General features: G+C 35.1%; 1 protein-coding gene across 4 annotated transcripts in view; it reads left to right on the top strand.

Annotated features, from left to right (window-relative positions):
• The window catches only part of LOC137392951 (vacuolar protein sorting-associated protein 11 homolog), an 88,841-nt gene that overhangs the window by 51,940 nt on the left and 19,693 nt on the right, over positions 1-17,208 (top strand). For 3 of the 4 annotated variants that reach the window (XM_068079316.1, XM_068079314.1, XM_068079317.1), the window contains 8 exons: positions 1,134-1,312; positions 4,345-4,481; positions 5,489-5,741; positions 11,993-12,114; positions 12,327-12,422; positions 12,709-12,768; positions 12,881-13,034; positions 15,639-15,885. In XM_068079316.1, coding sequence (XP_067935417.1) covers positions 1,134-1,312; positions 4,345-4,481; positions 5,489-5,741; positions 11,993-12,114; positions 12,327-12,422; positions 12,709-12,768; positions 12,881-13,034; positions 15,639-15,885 — 1,248 coding nt within the window. The remainder of the gene's footprint in view (positions 1-1,133; positions 1,313-4,344; positions 4,482-5,488; positions 5,742-11,992; positions 12,115-12,326; positions 12,423-12,708; positions 12,769-12,880; positions 13,035-15,638; positions 15,886-17,208) is intronic. The other variant, XM_068079315.1, reaches the window with a different exon arrangement.

Genomic DNA, 17,208 nt, shown 5'->3' with positions numbered 1-17,208 from the left:
TTACTCTCGTGACCACTAATATTCTTGCTATGCTGATTAACACATAAAAAGCCATTTACTCTCGTGGTCACTAATATTCTTGCTATGCTGATTAACACATAAAAAGCCATTTACTCTCGTGGTCACTAATATTCTTGCTATGCTGATTAACACATAAAAAGCCATTTACTCTCGTGGCCACTAATATTCTTGCTATGCTGATTAACACATAAAAAGCCATTTACTCCCGTGGTCACTTATATTCTTGCTATGCTGATACAAAGGCCATTTACTCCCGTGGTCACTTATATTCTTGCTATGCTGATACAAAAGCCATTTACTCCCGTGGTCGCTTATATTCTTGCTATGCTGATTAACACATAAAAAGCCATTTACTCTCGTGACCACTAATATTCTTGCTATGCTGATTAACACATAAAAAGCCATTTACTCTCGTGGTCACTAATATTCTTGCTATGCTGATTAACACATAAAAAGCCATTTACTCTCGTGACCACTAATATTCTTGCTATGCTGATTAACACATAAAAAGCCATTTACTCTCGTGGCCACTAATATTCTTGCTATGCTGATTAACACACAAAAAGCCATTTACTCTCGTGGCCACTAATATTCTTGCTATGCTGATTAACACATAAAAAGCCATTTACTCTCGTGGCCACTAATATTCTTGCTATGCTGATTAACACATAAAAAGCCATTTACTCTCGTGGTCACTAATATTCTTGCTATGCTGATTAACACATAAAAAGCCATTTACTCTCGTGGCCACTAATATTCTTGCTATGCTGATTAACACATAAAAAGCCATTTACTCTCGTGGTCACTAATATTCTTGCTATGTTGATTAACACACAAAAAGCCATTTACTCTCGTGGTCACTAATATTCTTGCTATGCGGATTAACGCGTAAAAAGTGTAATGTTTATTAATCAGTCTTTATTTCACGCTGCTTTATTTCACGGCGCTCTGAGTTTTCATGAATTAAAAAATAGCTGCACTATAAAGTTCTTATTTCATTAGTTTCAATATTTAAAGTATATTCTCAACAAGAGAGTGCGCTTTGTCTGTGTATAATCTTGAAAAGATAACTGGTCATCTGTTCTTGCATAGCCTAAATTTATGATCAACAGTTGCAACACAGCGGGCCAGACCTGATGAGTTCATACACATTTTTGTCATGAATCCCACTCAGTTGACAGAGTTTCTTGAGGCAATGATCTCTTCAGAGGAAACACCAGCAGTCCTTGTATACAACACCCTGCTTGAGCTCTACATCCAAGGTTGGGCCAAGCTAGAAGCTAAGTCAGAGGTACATTTATATTTATAAATTCTTTGCTCTCCGGTGTATTTTAATATCAATGGTGAAATAATTTAGTTATTTAAACAAATGTGCTGTGATTTTATAAATCGCTGGCTTGTTTAAGGATTTTGATTGAAAAACTTATATAAAATAGATTACTTTGCAGTTATTCCTTTTTGAAGCTTCTATTTTATAATGTATGCGCTTTGCGGTTTGGAGTATTTTGTGACAGGACAACTGCGGAACACGTCATATGAGCCAGTTTTAACTCAACATAAAATAGTCTGCGAGGAATTTATGTAACTCGAAAGTTATCGGTAACAAGGATCCATTTTTTAACATTTGTAACTAGCCAAGTTCAGTGTCTACTCAATCCGTTTGTAACTAGCCAAGTTCAGTGTCTACTGGATCCATTTGTAACTAGCCAAGTGCAGTGTCTACTGGATCCATTTGTAACTAGCCAAGTTCAGTGTCTACTGGATCCATTTGTAACTAGCCAAGTTCAGTGTCTACTGGATCCATTTGTAACTAGCCAAGTTCAGTGTCGGCTGGATCCATTTGTAACTAGCCAAGTTCAGTGTCTACTCGATCCATTTGTAACTAGTCAAGTTCAGTGTCTACTTGATCCCTTTGTAACTAGCCAAGTTCAGTGTCTACTGGATCCATTTGTAACTAGCCAAGTTCAGTGTTTACTCATTCCATTTGTAACTAGCCAAGTTCAGTGTCGGCTGGATCCATTTGTAACTAGTCATGTTCAGTGTCTACTGGATACATTTGTAACTAGTCAAGTTCAGTGTTTACTCAATCCATTTGTAACTAGCCAAGTTCAGTGTCTACTGGGTCCATTTGTTACTAGTCAAGTTCAGTGTCTACTGGATCCATTTGTAACTAGCCAAGTTCAGTGTCTACTCAATCCATTTGTAACTAGCCAAGTTCAGTGTCTACTGGCTCCATTTGTAACTAGTCAAGTTCAGTCTCTACTCAATCCATTTGTAACTAGTCAAGTTCAGTGTCTACTTGATCCCTTTGTAACTAGCCAAGTTCAGTGTCTACTGGGTCCATTTGTAACTAGTCAAGTTCAGTCTCTACTCAATCCATTTGTAACTAGTCAAGTTCAGTGTCTACTTGATCCCTTTGTAACTAGCCAAGTTCAGTGTCTACTCAATCCATTTGTAACTAGCCATGTTCAGTGTCTACTGGATCCATTTGTAACTAGCCATGTTCAGTGTCTACTGGCTCCATTTGTAACTAGTCAAGTTCAGTCTCTACTCAATCCATTTGTAACTAGTCAAGTTCAGTGTCTACTTGATCCCTTTGTAACTAGCCAAGTTCAGTGTCTACTGGGTCCATTTGTAACTAGTCAAGTTCAGTCTCTACTCAATCCATTTGTAACTAGTCAAGTTCAGTGTCTACTTGATCCCTTTGTAACTAGCCAAGTTCAGTTTCTACTTTTCTACTGAATCGATTTGCAACTAGCCAAGTTCAGTGTTTACTGGATACATTTGTAACTAGTCAAGTTCAGTGTCTACTGGGTCCATTTGTTACTAGTCAAGTTCAGTGTCTACTGGATCCATTTGTAACTAGCCATGTTCAGTGTCTACTGGATCCATTTGTAACTAGCCATGTTCAGTGTCTACTGGATACATTTGTAACTAGTCAAGTTCAGTGTCTACTGGGTCCATTTGTTACTAGTCAAGTTCAGTGTCTACTGGATCCATTTGTAACTAGCCATGTTCAGTGTCTACTGGATACATTTGTAACTAGTCAAGTTCAGTGTTTACTCAATCCATTTGTAACTAGCCAAGTTCAGTGTCTACTGGGTCCATTTGTTACTAGTCAAGTTCAGTGTCTACTGGATCCATTTGTAACTAGCCAAGTTCAGTGTCTACTCAATCCATTTGTAACTAGCCAAGTTCAGTGTCTACTGGCTCCATTTGTAACTAGTCAAGTTCAGTCTCTACTCAATCCATTTGTAACTAGTCAAGTTCAGTGTCTACTTGATCCCTTTGTAACTAGCCAAGTTCAGTGTCTACTGGGTCCATTTGTAACTAGTCAAGTTCAGTCTCTACTCAATCCATTTGTAACTAGTCAAGTTCAGTGTCTACTTGATCCCTTTGTAACTAGCCAAGTTCAGTGTCTACTCAATCCATTTGTAACTAGCCATGTTCAGTGTCTACTGGATCCATTTGTAACTAGCCATGTTCAGTGTCTACTGGCTCCATTTGTAACTAGTCAAGTTCAGTCTCTACTCAATCCATTTGTAACTAGTCAAGTTCAGTGTCTACTTGATCCCTTTGTAACTAGCCAAGTTCAGTGTCTACTGGGTCCATTTGTAACTAGTCAAGTTCAGTCTCTACTCAATCCATTTGTAACTAGTCAAGTTCAGTGTCTACTTGATCCCTTTGTAACTAGCCAAGTTCAGTGTCTACTCAATCCATTTGTAACTAGCCATGTTCAGTGTCTACTGGATCCATTTGTAACTAGCCATGTTCAGTGTCTACTGGATCCATTTGTAACTAGTCAAGTTCAGTGTTTACTGGATCCATTTGTAACTAGTCAAGTTCAGTGTCTACTGGATCCATTTGTAACTAGCCATGTTCAGTGTCTACTGGATACATTTGTAACTAGGCAAGTTCAGTGTTTACTCATTCCATTTGTAACTAGCCAAGTTCTGTGTTTTCTGGATCCATTTGTAACTAGTCAAGTTCAGTGTCTACTGGATCCATTTGTAACTAGCCAAGTTCAGTGTTTACTGGATCCATTTTTTAACTAGTCAAGTTCAGTGTCTACTGGATCCATTTCAAACTAGCCAAGTTCAGTGTTTACTGGATCCATTTGTAACCAGCCAAGTTCAGTGTCTACTCGATCCATTTGTAACCAGCCAAGTTCAGTGTCTACTGGATCTAGGCAGCTTTTGGTTTTTTCCATTTCTGCGTCATCATCCTGTTACAACAATCTTGTCTAACAATAATAATGTTAAAAGCTACCTGAAACAGTAGCTGACACCGTTGCTACTCATCAGCGCTATTTATTATCTCCAGACAAAGAAGCGACAGGAGGTTAAGACAATGGCTCTGCTTTCCGATTCTAATCGGTACGCCAAAGACCAGGCACTAGTACTTTGTCAGATGTACCATTTCGATGCAGGAATTCTCTTTCTCTATGAACAGGGTCGTCTGTAAGTAAGGCATAGACCTCTTTATCTCTCTTAACTTCCTTCTTTTTGTTCTTTCCTGCTGTGCCAGTAATGGTGATTCATAGTTGCAAAATTTTAGAGTTTTATCTACTCGCTATGCAAAATTACGGATATTTAAACATTTGCCTATGGTCATGGTACAAACCATTTTTCCCACTCTCAGCAGCTTCAGTGGATGTGTTGGCAACTAGAAGGGTGACAGTGAATATTCTCTTAAAGGTTAACATCAACACCCAGACAGACTTTTAAAATTTCATTTATTTATACCGATATAATCATGTATTTCATTTTCTTGCAATGATTTTTATGTTAGGACAAATTACCAATTTTTGAGGCAAAAACACTCATGATGTAACAACCAATCTGTGGCATAATGCGCTCATTTTTTCAGCAAAACATAGGCGTACACTATACAATGTCAATGCTAAAGGTTAGGCAATGCGAGACAACAGCGGTTCTGTTGGCCACCAACCTAATACGTTTTCCCTTTTCCTCTCCTCTAGTCGCCTTGCTGTTTGCTTTGGTTACCGACCATGGCAAATAATGATAATGCAAGGTTAAGCAGATTCCACAAATAACAGAAATGTTGGCATCATTTTTATACACCTCACATTGACATTTGGCAGGTGGTTATAGAATTACACCAATCAGTTTGACCATAAATCCTGTGGTGTTTGCTAACAAAAAATTCTGCTTTCACACAAACAAGAAGTTTAAAAAATTGTCAAAAAAATTAGCTAGTCTTGAAAGTCATTTATTTAAAACTTACCATTACATGCTCTGATTTCATGAATAAGCATCTTGAACTAACAATCTTTAAATAATCTAGTTCAAACATGATCTTAATACAATTACATAGCGACGATAGTGTCACAGCTGTTTCCTCTCGATGTTTTGCAAAGGGCATGAATCTTTCTGTATAAATAGTTGTAGTTTTAAAATCCTATCAGTTAGCCTTCGAGTTATTTTGCGCATCTTATATTTGTCAGCTATCAGCAAATCCTACGATACCACATGGAGAAAAATGATTACGATCAAGTCATCAGCACTTGCAAAAAGTGGGGAGAGATTGACTCACACCTTTGGGTTGTTTCCCTCGCTTACTTTGCCGAGAAAGAAGTAGACCTTCGCCCGCAGATGAAAGAAGTTCTAAAAAATATTGAGCAGCAAAAGCTACTTCCACCCCTATTGGTCATACAAACACTGGCCAACAGCAGAGTGTGCACCCTAGGTGTTGTTAAGGTAGGTGTTGATATGCACCCTAAGGTAGTGTTGATGTTCACTCTAGGCAATGTTGAGGCGTCTGTTGATGTTCACTCTAGACGTTGCTAAGGAGGATGTTGATATGCACTCTTGGAGTTGTTAAGGTGGTTGTTGATGTTCACTCTTGCTGTTGCAGTCAGGCTCGTGATTATAACCGACGGTAGAGGTGTTTCTGTGAAAATATTGCATTTCATATTTCAGCCTTATTATTTCTAAAAACTAGAAGTTCCCCTGTCATACTGCCCCCGACCAAAGTGATATTGGGAAAAAGAAAGGGTACTGCTGGTTGAGAAATGCAATATTACCAGTCAAATGGCCCTGCAGTGCAATAGGAGAACTGCAATGGTAGCTGCAATGGTAGCTGTAATGTACTGGGTGTTATTATGTACAACAAACAGCAATAATGAAAGGAAAAGATTATATGTTTATATCTCTCCCTGCAATAGGAGAAATGCAATATTAGAAATAAAATAGCAAGCTGCTGTGCAATATACACCGTTTGAAAGTTGGTTGTGTTGAATGTAGAATGGTTTTGACAGTGATCTGTAACAGAAAGCAAACATTAGCATTCACGTGTGTCTGGAAGTTTTTTGCAAATTGGAGCAAAATGAAGAAATGGGTCATGATCACAGCGCTACAAGTCTGGTAGGCTTTGTAGCACTATAAAGCCTACCTTATAGTCGCTATAAAGCCTCGTTTAACCACAAAAACAAACAACACCACACAGATTTGAGCAAACACATTTGGAAGTTGAAAGACAGCAACTCAACATACAACATAACATGGAAAATATTAGCTCAAGCACAACCATATACAAACAAAACGATGCAAACTATGTTTACTAGAAAAATACTTCATAATATGCAAACCACACTTGGGCACATTGAATAAAAGAAATGAATTGGCTTTTAATTGCAGACATGCTAGGAGTTATCCTCTCGGTCATACTTGGCACTAAATCACATGATTAACATAGCGAGCCCATTTCTGACATTTCGGCTTATTCGGTAAAGATTTTCATTTTAGTGCAACCGCGTCTGATGAGTGCATCGCACGAAACAATTTTGTAGCGCAATTATTAAAAGTTTACTTCGTAATATTTTTTCTAAATCTTATATATATATTTCTCCGTGTCTCTGTTTGTCATCGTCGGAAATCCGGCTATAGATCTTGAAATCTTGGTTTTATGCCATCTGATGGATATGAACTCATAACGGTTTTTTCAGGCTATTTGGTATACCGTTTCCGTATGCTTTACCACTGAGCTATAACGCCTTAGTAAACCTGTGTGTTTTTATATACGCTCCCATATAACAGATACGCTATGCGCGTGCAAACTGTAAATTAGCCTTGTTAAAAAAAGCTGTTTAAACATTGCCATTAAAACTGCATTTTAAATCACGACGAATTTAACGGATACACGCATGCTATTTATTTTAGCCTTGCGTCCACGAATTAGGATGGTACTGTTTGGAAATATTCTGGGACCTAAGTATACGCAACGCGATGCTTCGTCGTCTTTTTGAAAGTCTTTTTGGTAAATTATCTTGAACTATAAATTTGATAATTTTTGTACAGATTATATACGTTACCAAACTGGGTATATACGTTTCGTCGACATTTCGTACCTTACATACCTGCTATTTATTTTACATCTCCATTTAGTTACTAATTTATTTCCGCTGCTCAGGAGACATTTTCACAGCTACATTATGTTTTTTGACTTCTCATTTGGTACCTTGCGTTCTAAAATAATTAAATACGAACTAAATCATAGTTTGTTTAAAAAATATTTTACGTTATTTCTTTTAGTTCAAATTAAAACATCTTTGTTTGGATGAATATTTCCAGTTTGTTATTAAACCTTTATTTTAATAGCGATATAGTATATTACCAAGCGCAATTTCCTTTTCTCAACAGACAGATAAGACGAAGTTCGCAAACTCACACGAAAATCACAAAAGTTCCTATCAGTGCTCGCTTTGTGTACTAACTTACACATCTTTCCTTCTAAACCTAACCAATTAGTAATTCGTAATTTATTTTACATTTTACAACAAACGTTTGTAAGATTATCTGTTAGATTATCTGTAAGATTTATCGTGTAACATTACAAGTATCAGTTATTCCTCGCTATCTTATATTTACACACATTTACATATTTTGAGAAATATATATCTAGATTTACATTCTCTTATTACATTCTTAAACTTCTTATAACTTTGAAGTTTATAATATTAGTTTTTAAAGTTTGTTTCATTATTGTTATTGTTTCACCTTGCATTTTTTAAATGCGTATATTGAGTACTCGTGTTTGAAGTTTCAGCATTATTCATTTTCATACACCGTTATTATTTCTTATTCAGTTTCTAATCTTTATTATTAATATTAGTAATTCGTAATTAATTTTACTTTTTACAACAAACATATGTAAGATTATCTGTTAGATTATCTTTTAGATTATCTGTAAGATTTATCTTTATATTTATGTATCCATGGTCATGTAATAAACTTCAACAATAAAATGGTCTACCTCCTGGGTGGTGTGGAAATGACTTATGTCCAAAAATATTAAAAAAATTTTGTTTCTCGAGCAATGCCGAATAGTACAGCTAGTCTATATATATATGTATATTTCTCAAAGTCTGTGTGTCGGAAATCCGGCTATAGATCTTATAAATCTTGAAATAAATAATCCGTACCGAAGAGGATTCGATCTCGGAGGAAGTTGTTCACCAGTCTTACACCTAGCCCACTAGACTATGGAAGCCACCTAACTGCTTTACGTATGACGCGGGTCATAGCATAATGTCACGAGAAGCTGTTCGCTCACATTATTAAACTGCCTAATAGCAAAACTCTCACTACTTCTCATTGTTTATAAGACAAAAAACTTTTCTCATGATATGTAGTTTGAAAGTTAAAATGGCAAATGTTGTAATATGTTAAATACAACTCAAGTTTCTGTCCAAATACTCTTCTATTACACTGGCAACGCCGGGTGGCACAGCTAGTATATATATAAGTAAAATCATAAGATCCGAGCAGAGGGCTCAATGATAAAATCAGAGCAAGTTAAAATCAATAAAACAGACCATAACTTTAGATAAAACACTTAATTACAATTAGTTTCATGCTTGGTGTATATATATATATATATGTATATATATGTATGGTATGTATACCATATGTATGGTATGTATACCATATGTATGGTATGTATACCATGTATATATATATATATATATATGTATAGGGTATGTATACCCTATATATATATGTATAGGGTATGTATACCCTATATATATATATATATGTATGGTATGTATACACAGTATATATATGTATGGTATGTATACACAGTATATATACATATACAGTAAAACCTTTAATTGAACACCATCGTGCTTTACCTTTCAACCCTCTCTCTATCGTGGCGCTCTATTGCAGGCGGCGTTCAAATAGACGCTGGCGTCGTATTTTTGAAATGGCTTGTCCCAATTTTGGGAAGATAAGTTGACCCCTCTTACAGGCGAAGCAAATGTCACCTGTATTTTGCCTTCTTTTTCCAGTGGAGCGATGTTAAACATTTTTGAATGCAATAACTCTGCAACTTACCTCCAACTTGTCAAAGATCTCTTAATAAATATGCATTGAAAACCGAGAAATATCTCTACCAGTTGATATCTATTGCTTGCAGTTAACATGCGATGATATCATAACCTGTGTACTGCTTTGCAATTTTTTGGAATTTCATTTTTTATTTCATTCTAAATTTGAAGACATATTTTTATTTTATATCTATAATTAACAATATTGCATAAAAGCTCATTGTACTCATTGATATGTTTGCTAGAGTTTGCAGCCATGACTAGCTTTTTATGTGCAATAGAAGAGGAGTTATGACTATCAATCTTTTGTAAACTGTATTAAGATAATCGCAAGGATGTTATTAATTAATATGTTATAAATCTGCAAGTTTATAAGTTATATAATGATAATCAATTGAATGTTACCAATGTATATATTCATGAACAGGTGACATAAACGAACCATACTTACATTACATGTAGAACCAAAAATTAACGTTTTTAAAACAAAAATATTTACCTCGTTTGTTCGGATAGCTGCGTTCTGATTGCTGCTTTCGATGGAACGAACATCTTCTGGTTGTCCAATACCTTCCACAATGTCTTCTGACCTCAACTTTTCTTCTGCACTGCCGAATTTGTTGATACTAGCGCCAAACAATTTTTGCAGAGCAATACTTTTACGCGTTGCGTTCAGCACAAATGCAATGCATAAAGGTTTTGCTCGCTAAATGTAACCTTTAGCCCAAAGCTAGTCGTTCATTTACCATTGTTAATGTAAACCATTTTCTATATATACATTATGTTCTTCAAAGTATCAAGACTGTGTTAAACAAAGCACTACTATTAGCCTCATACAGCTATTAATTATTTCTATGGTGTTAAGTTTTGACAAAAAAAAAACTAAAAGCTTTTTCAACCCTTCTCTCACAGTGGCAGTTAAATAGAGGTGCCGTTCAAATAGAGGTAGCGTTCAATTAGAGGTTTTACGGTATATACATATTACTTCATTGGTGATCATTTCATTTCAAGTAGAAATGTCTGTCAAGTTATTCTACAAAAATAATACAACAAAAATTTATATCACGAACTAACAAAGCCGCAAAGAAGAAATCGCAATGAAAAGGAAGTTTTTTTAACGTGAAACCAAGCTCAGCATGGGCTGTAAGTGTGTTTTCTATTGGCTCAATGCAAACAGATAATCATTTCTTTTCATTTAAGTGATATACTAATTAATCAACTACTCATTAATTGAAAACGTATCGTACGGAGCCTACGAGACTGCTCAACACTGATCTCAGCCTTAAACAAAACATCGAGTCGCACTGCGTCGAGTCGCACTGCGTCGAGTCGCACTGCGTCGAGTCGCACTGCGTCGAGTCGCCTTGCGCGGCTGTGATAGGCATGTATAGTATATACAGTCAAACATAGATAACTCGAACTTCACGGGACCGAGCGAAAGTGTTCAAGTTATCAGAGCACTGTCACAAGTCCATGTGTTTACTTATTTATTAGTAGATACATGCACATATACAAACTATAATAGAAATCAAAAGCATAAATGGCTTGTTTTAAGTTAAATGCTTCTAATGGAAAGTTTAAAACTTTTTTTTATCAAAAAGTATAGAGATTTTTCTATCACTTGAGAGTGTTTTGTTGTTTGAGGTGATGTTATTGCCAGGACGTTTTTTAGATTAAAATTGGCAAAACTTGATTGTTGTTGAAATGCTCAGAAGAAAAGACATCTTTTTCTTTTGAGCGTTTTAACTGAGATCAATTTTGCCGATTTTTCTTGAAGTTTATGCGAAGGTCACCTCACTTTTCCATGCTTCTGAAAGGCGATTGCTAAGCAGATGTTTGGTAAAAATCAAAATTCACCAAACCTTTGGAAAAGTCGTTGACAAAAATATTTTGCCGACGGTGGTAATAACGACGCCTATGATTTACGAAAAGTTGAGGTTTACTTCTATGACTTGGAATAAAGTGATTTTCTAAAGCGATAACAACCGTCTTGGTAGCCATTGGGCAACAAACTGTTCGAGTTTACAGAGTTTGGGTCGAGTATCTATAGCAATTTATCATTACGTGGGAACGGACCAAAGAATCCATTCGAGTTAACCGTGTGTTTGAGCTATCCGTGTGCGAGTTATCCATGTTTGACTATATATATATAGTGTATATACCTTACAAATTGTACAGCGTGTTACAATTTATAAGGTCAGCAAAAGGCTTATGTGCTAATTTTTATAAAATTTGCATATAAGCAATTTTAGAGCTGTGTTTTAGGGTCATCTTATATATGGTATTTCTTATTGCTTATATATTATATTATTGTATTAATTTCTCTCTGATTTTTGCTGTTATTTGCACAACTATATTTTCTATAATGTTTTAATATAGTACACACTTGTTAGATATAATTTCATATATTGAGACAAAATATTTGTGTAAATTTTTCAGTGAAAAAGGTTTTTAAGTTGAGGTGTGACTTTATATTGTATCAGTCAACACAGCCAGGCATTCAAATTTAGCGAACTCAGTTAGGATAGGTAAATGGGTGTGCATCCTACTGTTATAGCTATACATTTTAAAGAGGTAATATGGGGTGTTGTTTCTTCATACTAGTTGTTGTTCTGCTAGGACTTTATCATGGAGCAGCTGCTAGCCGAGAATGAGCAGATCGAGAGAGACGAGAAGCTGATTAAACAGTACGTCGATGAAACTCAATATCTCCGACAGAAAATTGACGACCTTGCAACCAAGTAAGTAACCTTGGGTTATGGAAAACCTTAAGTGCTCATTCTTGTTCATAAGAATGTAACCTATTTTATCAACTGCTCAATAGATAACCTTTATTTCAGTTTACCCGCAAAATGTAGCTTCCTTGTCTTCACACTGTCACATTTACAGGTATTTTATGGAGTTTTGTGACATGGCTGAATGTTGTTGCAATAACAATGCGTTTTAAATGTAGACCTCAAGTATTCCAGGCCTCCCGATGCAGCGTATGTAAATATCAACTGGAGTTGCCCTCTATACACTTCCTTTGCCAGCATTCCTACCACACTCAGTGAGTTTTTTTTTGATGAATTGAATTAGCCATGATGAAACATTATTGTAATTAATGTTCCGTTTTATGTGAAAGCATTCCTCATTTGCTCCGCACCTAGAGGAGGTGTTTTTTCTTTACAAATCTCACGGGCCTAATAACTGAGAACTCTAACACATAGCTCTATTCCGTTCTTCTTTATAAATATAGCAGTCTGTTAGTCGTTTGGATTTCTTGTTTCCATAGTATTCTGGTGTTTTACGTCTTGAAGTTGCATTTGTTTATCTCATATTTATCTGTTGAACAGCTGTTTTGAGAGCTATGCAGAGAATGAGAGTGAATGCCCGGCCTGTGCAGAAGATAACAGGTAAAACCATAATTTATGATTTCTCTGCGTTAACGAGATCTAGCTTTAGATCTCAAGGTGGCAATCTGCCTGCTTGTGTTTTCTGGAGCTGACCACATTTGTGTCCAATTAGGCTCTTCTGCATCTTTAGGAAGATTCTAGAAACTATCAAGGAGCAGGAGCGGAAAAGAGACACGGACTTGGCCAAGGCTTTTGCGAATGAGCTACAGATGGCCAAGGATAGCTTCAACGTTGTTGCAGAGTACTTTGGTAGAGGAGTCTTTCAGGTGAGATATAAAGGTTGTAGAAGCGTATGGAAGAATAGGCTACATCGGTAGAGGAGTCTTTCAGAAGGTGAGATATGAAAGTTGTAGTAGCATATGGAAGAATAGGCTACATCGGTGGAGGAGTCTTTCAGAAGGTGAGATATGAAAGTTGTGTTTTACTTGTTAGAACGGAAGCTTTAGTGTATAAAACAAACAAATCCAATTATTCCATTGCATTGCTCGTTGGTCATTTCTTTCCTGTTCTGATTATAAATACAAAAGCTAAGCTTTATCTTCTTTTCGTAGCTGTACATTCATTAGCCGAGGTTTTTGTTCAAACAAAACTATGTATCAAGTATATCTGGTTAATATTTCTTATGACTCAAACACCTAAATATATCTTATTACTCAAGCGCTTAAATATATCTTATGACTCAAGCACTTAAATATATCTTAAGACTCAAACATCTAAATATCTCTTATGACTCAAGCACTTAGATATATCTTATGACTCAAGCACTTAAATATATCTTATGACTCAAACACCTAAATATATCTTATGACTCAAACACCTAAATATCTCTTATGACTCAAACACCTAAATATCTCTTATGACTCAAGCACCTAAATATATCTTATGACTCAAGCACCTAAATATATCTTATGACTCAAGCACTTAAATATATCTTATGACTCAAACACCTAAATATCTCTTATGACTCAAACACCTAAATATATCTTATGACTCAAACACCTAAATATTTCTTATGGCTCAAGCACTTAAATATATCTTATGACTCAAGCACTTGAATATATCTTAAGACTCAAGCACCTAAATATCTCTTATGACTCAAGCACTTAAATATATCTTATGACTCAAACACCTAAATATCTCTTATGACTCAAACACCTAAATATATCTTATGACTCAAACACCTAAATATCTCTTATGGCTCAAGCACTTAAATATATCTTATGACTCAAGCACTTAAATATATCTTATGATTCAAACACCTAAATATATCTTATGACTCAAGCACCTAAATATCTCTTATGACTCAAGCACTTAAATATATCTTATGACTCAAGCACTTAAATATATCTTAAGACTCAAGCACTTAAATATATCTTAAGACTCAAGCACCTAAATATATCTTATGACTCAAGCACTTAAATATATCTTATGACTCGAACACCTAAATATATCTTATGACTCGAGCACTTAAATATATCTTATGACTCAAGCACTTAAATATATCTTAAGACTCAAGCACCTAAATATCTCTTATGACTCAAGCACTTGAATATATCTTATGACTCAAACACCTAAATATCTCTTATGACTCAAACACCTAAATATATCTTATGACTCAAACACCTAAATATCTCTTATGGCTCAAGCACTTAAATATATCTTATGACTCAAGCACTTAAATATATCTTATGACTCAAACACCTAAATATATCTTATGACTCAAGCACCTAAATATCTCTTATGACTCAAGCACTTGAATATATCTTATGACTCAAGCACTTAAATATATCTTAAGACTCAAGCACTTAAATATATCTTAAGACTCAAGCACCTAAATATCTCTTATGACTCAAGCACTTAAATATATCTTATGACTCAAACACCTAAATATATCTTATGACTCAAACACCTAAATATCTCTTATGACTCAAGCACCTAAATATATCTTATGACTCAAACACCTAAATATCTCTTATGACTCAAGCACCTAAATATCTCTTATGACTCAAGCACTTGAAGTATATCTTATGACTCAAACACCTAAATATATCTTATGACTCAAACACCTAAATATCTCTTATGACTCAAACACCTAAATATATCTTATGACTCAAGCACTTAAATATATCTTATGACTCGAACACCTAAATATATCTTATGACTCGACCACCTAAATATATCTTCTGACTCAAACACCTAAATATATCTTATGACTCAAACATCTAAATATCTCTTATGACTCAAACACCTAAATATCTCTTATGACTCAAACACCTAAATATCTCTTATGACTCAAACACCTAAATATCTCTTATGACTCAAACACCTAAATATATCTTATGACTCAAACACCTAAATATCTCTTATGACTCAAGCACCTAAATATATCTTATGACTCAAACACCTAAATCTCTCTTATGACTCAAACACCTAAATATCTCTTATGACTCAAACACCTAAATATCTCTTATGACTCAAACACCTAAATATCTCTTATGACTCAAACACCTAAATATCTCTTATGACTCAAACACCTAAATATCTCTTATGACTCAAACACCTAAATATCTCTTATGACTCAAGCACTTAAATATATCTTATGACTCGAACACCTAAATATATCTTATGACTCAAACACCTAAATATATCTTATGACTCAAACACCTAAATATCTCTTATGACTCAAGCACCTAAATATATCTTATGACTCAAACATCTAAATATCTCTTATGACTCAAACACCTAAATATCTCTTATGACTCAAACACCTAAATATCTCTTATGACTCAAACACCTAAATATCTCTTATGACTCAAACACCTAAATATCTCTTATGACTCAAACACCATAATTTGTCCATTTTTGTTCAGGAGCCCGGTATTGGTGACCTCTCCGGTGACCTCTCTGGACCTACACTTCCAGACCCATCGAAAGATCGGTACTTAACCTTGCCAGCAGCAGCTAAAGTCAGTGCAGGTCCTTCTTCTAGACATAACCCGTTTTCCAATGTAGGTAACAGGGGGGCCACAGATACCCCTCACTTCACAGGACCAGTGGATTCGGATTTCCCAGTCTACAAAGACACTAAATTGGCACCCAGTGCTGGCCGAACAACATGTTAGTTTGGAGTCGTCTGTTTGTTTCTACATAGCCAATGTATATACTTTTATGTATGTATGTTCCAATTAAGCTGATTTCTTTATTTACCCAATTGGTTGTTTTTTCAGGAGATTCCACAAATTTGTATTTTTCTCACCTATCGTTTTTCTGAATGTAAGTTTTGAGTTACGCTTTTTAATGAAGTTTAAACAGATAACGAAATTCAACTTGTTTGTAGGATGTAAACAGCTGTTAGCTTAGTTCCTTCAAACTTATACTTAATGTTCCTTTATGTTAGTTTTCTCTATAATTTTAATTCTTATCAAACGCTTTGTGGTTTCAAAGAAAAGTTTAAAACTCGATATTTGCCTAAGTAATAGTAATGCAAGGATGGGATTTCTTATGAAATCCGTTACGAGCATGAGTTTAATTTTGCACCAATGTATAAATTACAGTCGGTTTTTATGCCATTTTGACTTCAATAAATATTGGTGGCATTCTCAATTATATTCGTTTGAAAGACAAATTTTATATTTTAAATATTTGATTTGAAACTTGTTTTGTCTGCAACTATGGTAACTGACTTTAGCTTAATTTTTGAAAGTTGCGTAACTACCGTCCGTACTTTAATATTTCATTCATTATCTACTATAGTCAGTATACTATATAGTCATAAACAATATGTTGGGAGTAAAAATAACTCCAAAATAATGTTTTATTTGATAAAAAAAGTTTGATGTTTTTTGCAAGAATTTCTTTATCACTTTTAAATAGTGAGATTTTTATGCAGACAGCCCGCAGTAAATATATCAACATATTTACTTTCACCTATTTTTGTATTCCAAATCAATGAATGTATGCCGAGGCATTTGGAAACTAGTACGTGGCATTTCTATTGGGCTGACCAAAGACTAAGGTATTGCGACATTAATCACCCAATTGTGTTTGGGAGTTGTTTTTCCACCCAAATAAAAGGCACAAAGAATAAAAGTTGCCACTTTTTATTTTTAAAAAAGTTTGTGAGAAGAGAAGGCTTTTTGGGAATGCTGAACTGTCTTGAACAGAATGTTTTGTCAGGGTTTTGTAGGTTATTATCATTCTTATATACACATGATTGTTTGTAAGAGAGGCTTGTAGTCTTATTTTTTATATGTGTATAGATTATAGTTACATCTCATCAAGCAGGGATCTGATAGGTTAAGCATTAATTACATCTCAACAAGCAAGGATCTGATAGGTTAAGCATTAGTTACATCTCATCAAGCAGGGATCTGATAGGTTAAGCATTAGTTACATCTCGTCAAGCAGGGATCTGATAGGTTAAGCATCAGTTACATCTCA

The sequence above is a fragment of the Watersipora subatra genome, chromosome 4 (assembly GCF_963576615.1).
Source record: "Watersipora subatra chromosome 4, tzWatSuba1.1, whole genome shotgun sequence".
NCBI lineage: Eukaryota > Metazoa > Bryozoa > Gymnolaemata > Cheilostomatida > Watersiporidae > Watersipora > Watersipora subatra.
The sequence above is the reverse complement of the archived record's forward strand: the minus strand, read 5'-3'. Positions and strand labels throughout refer to the sequence as shown.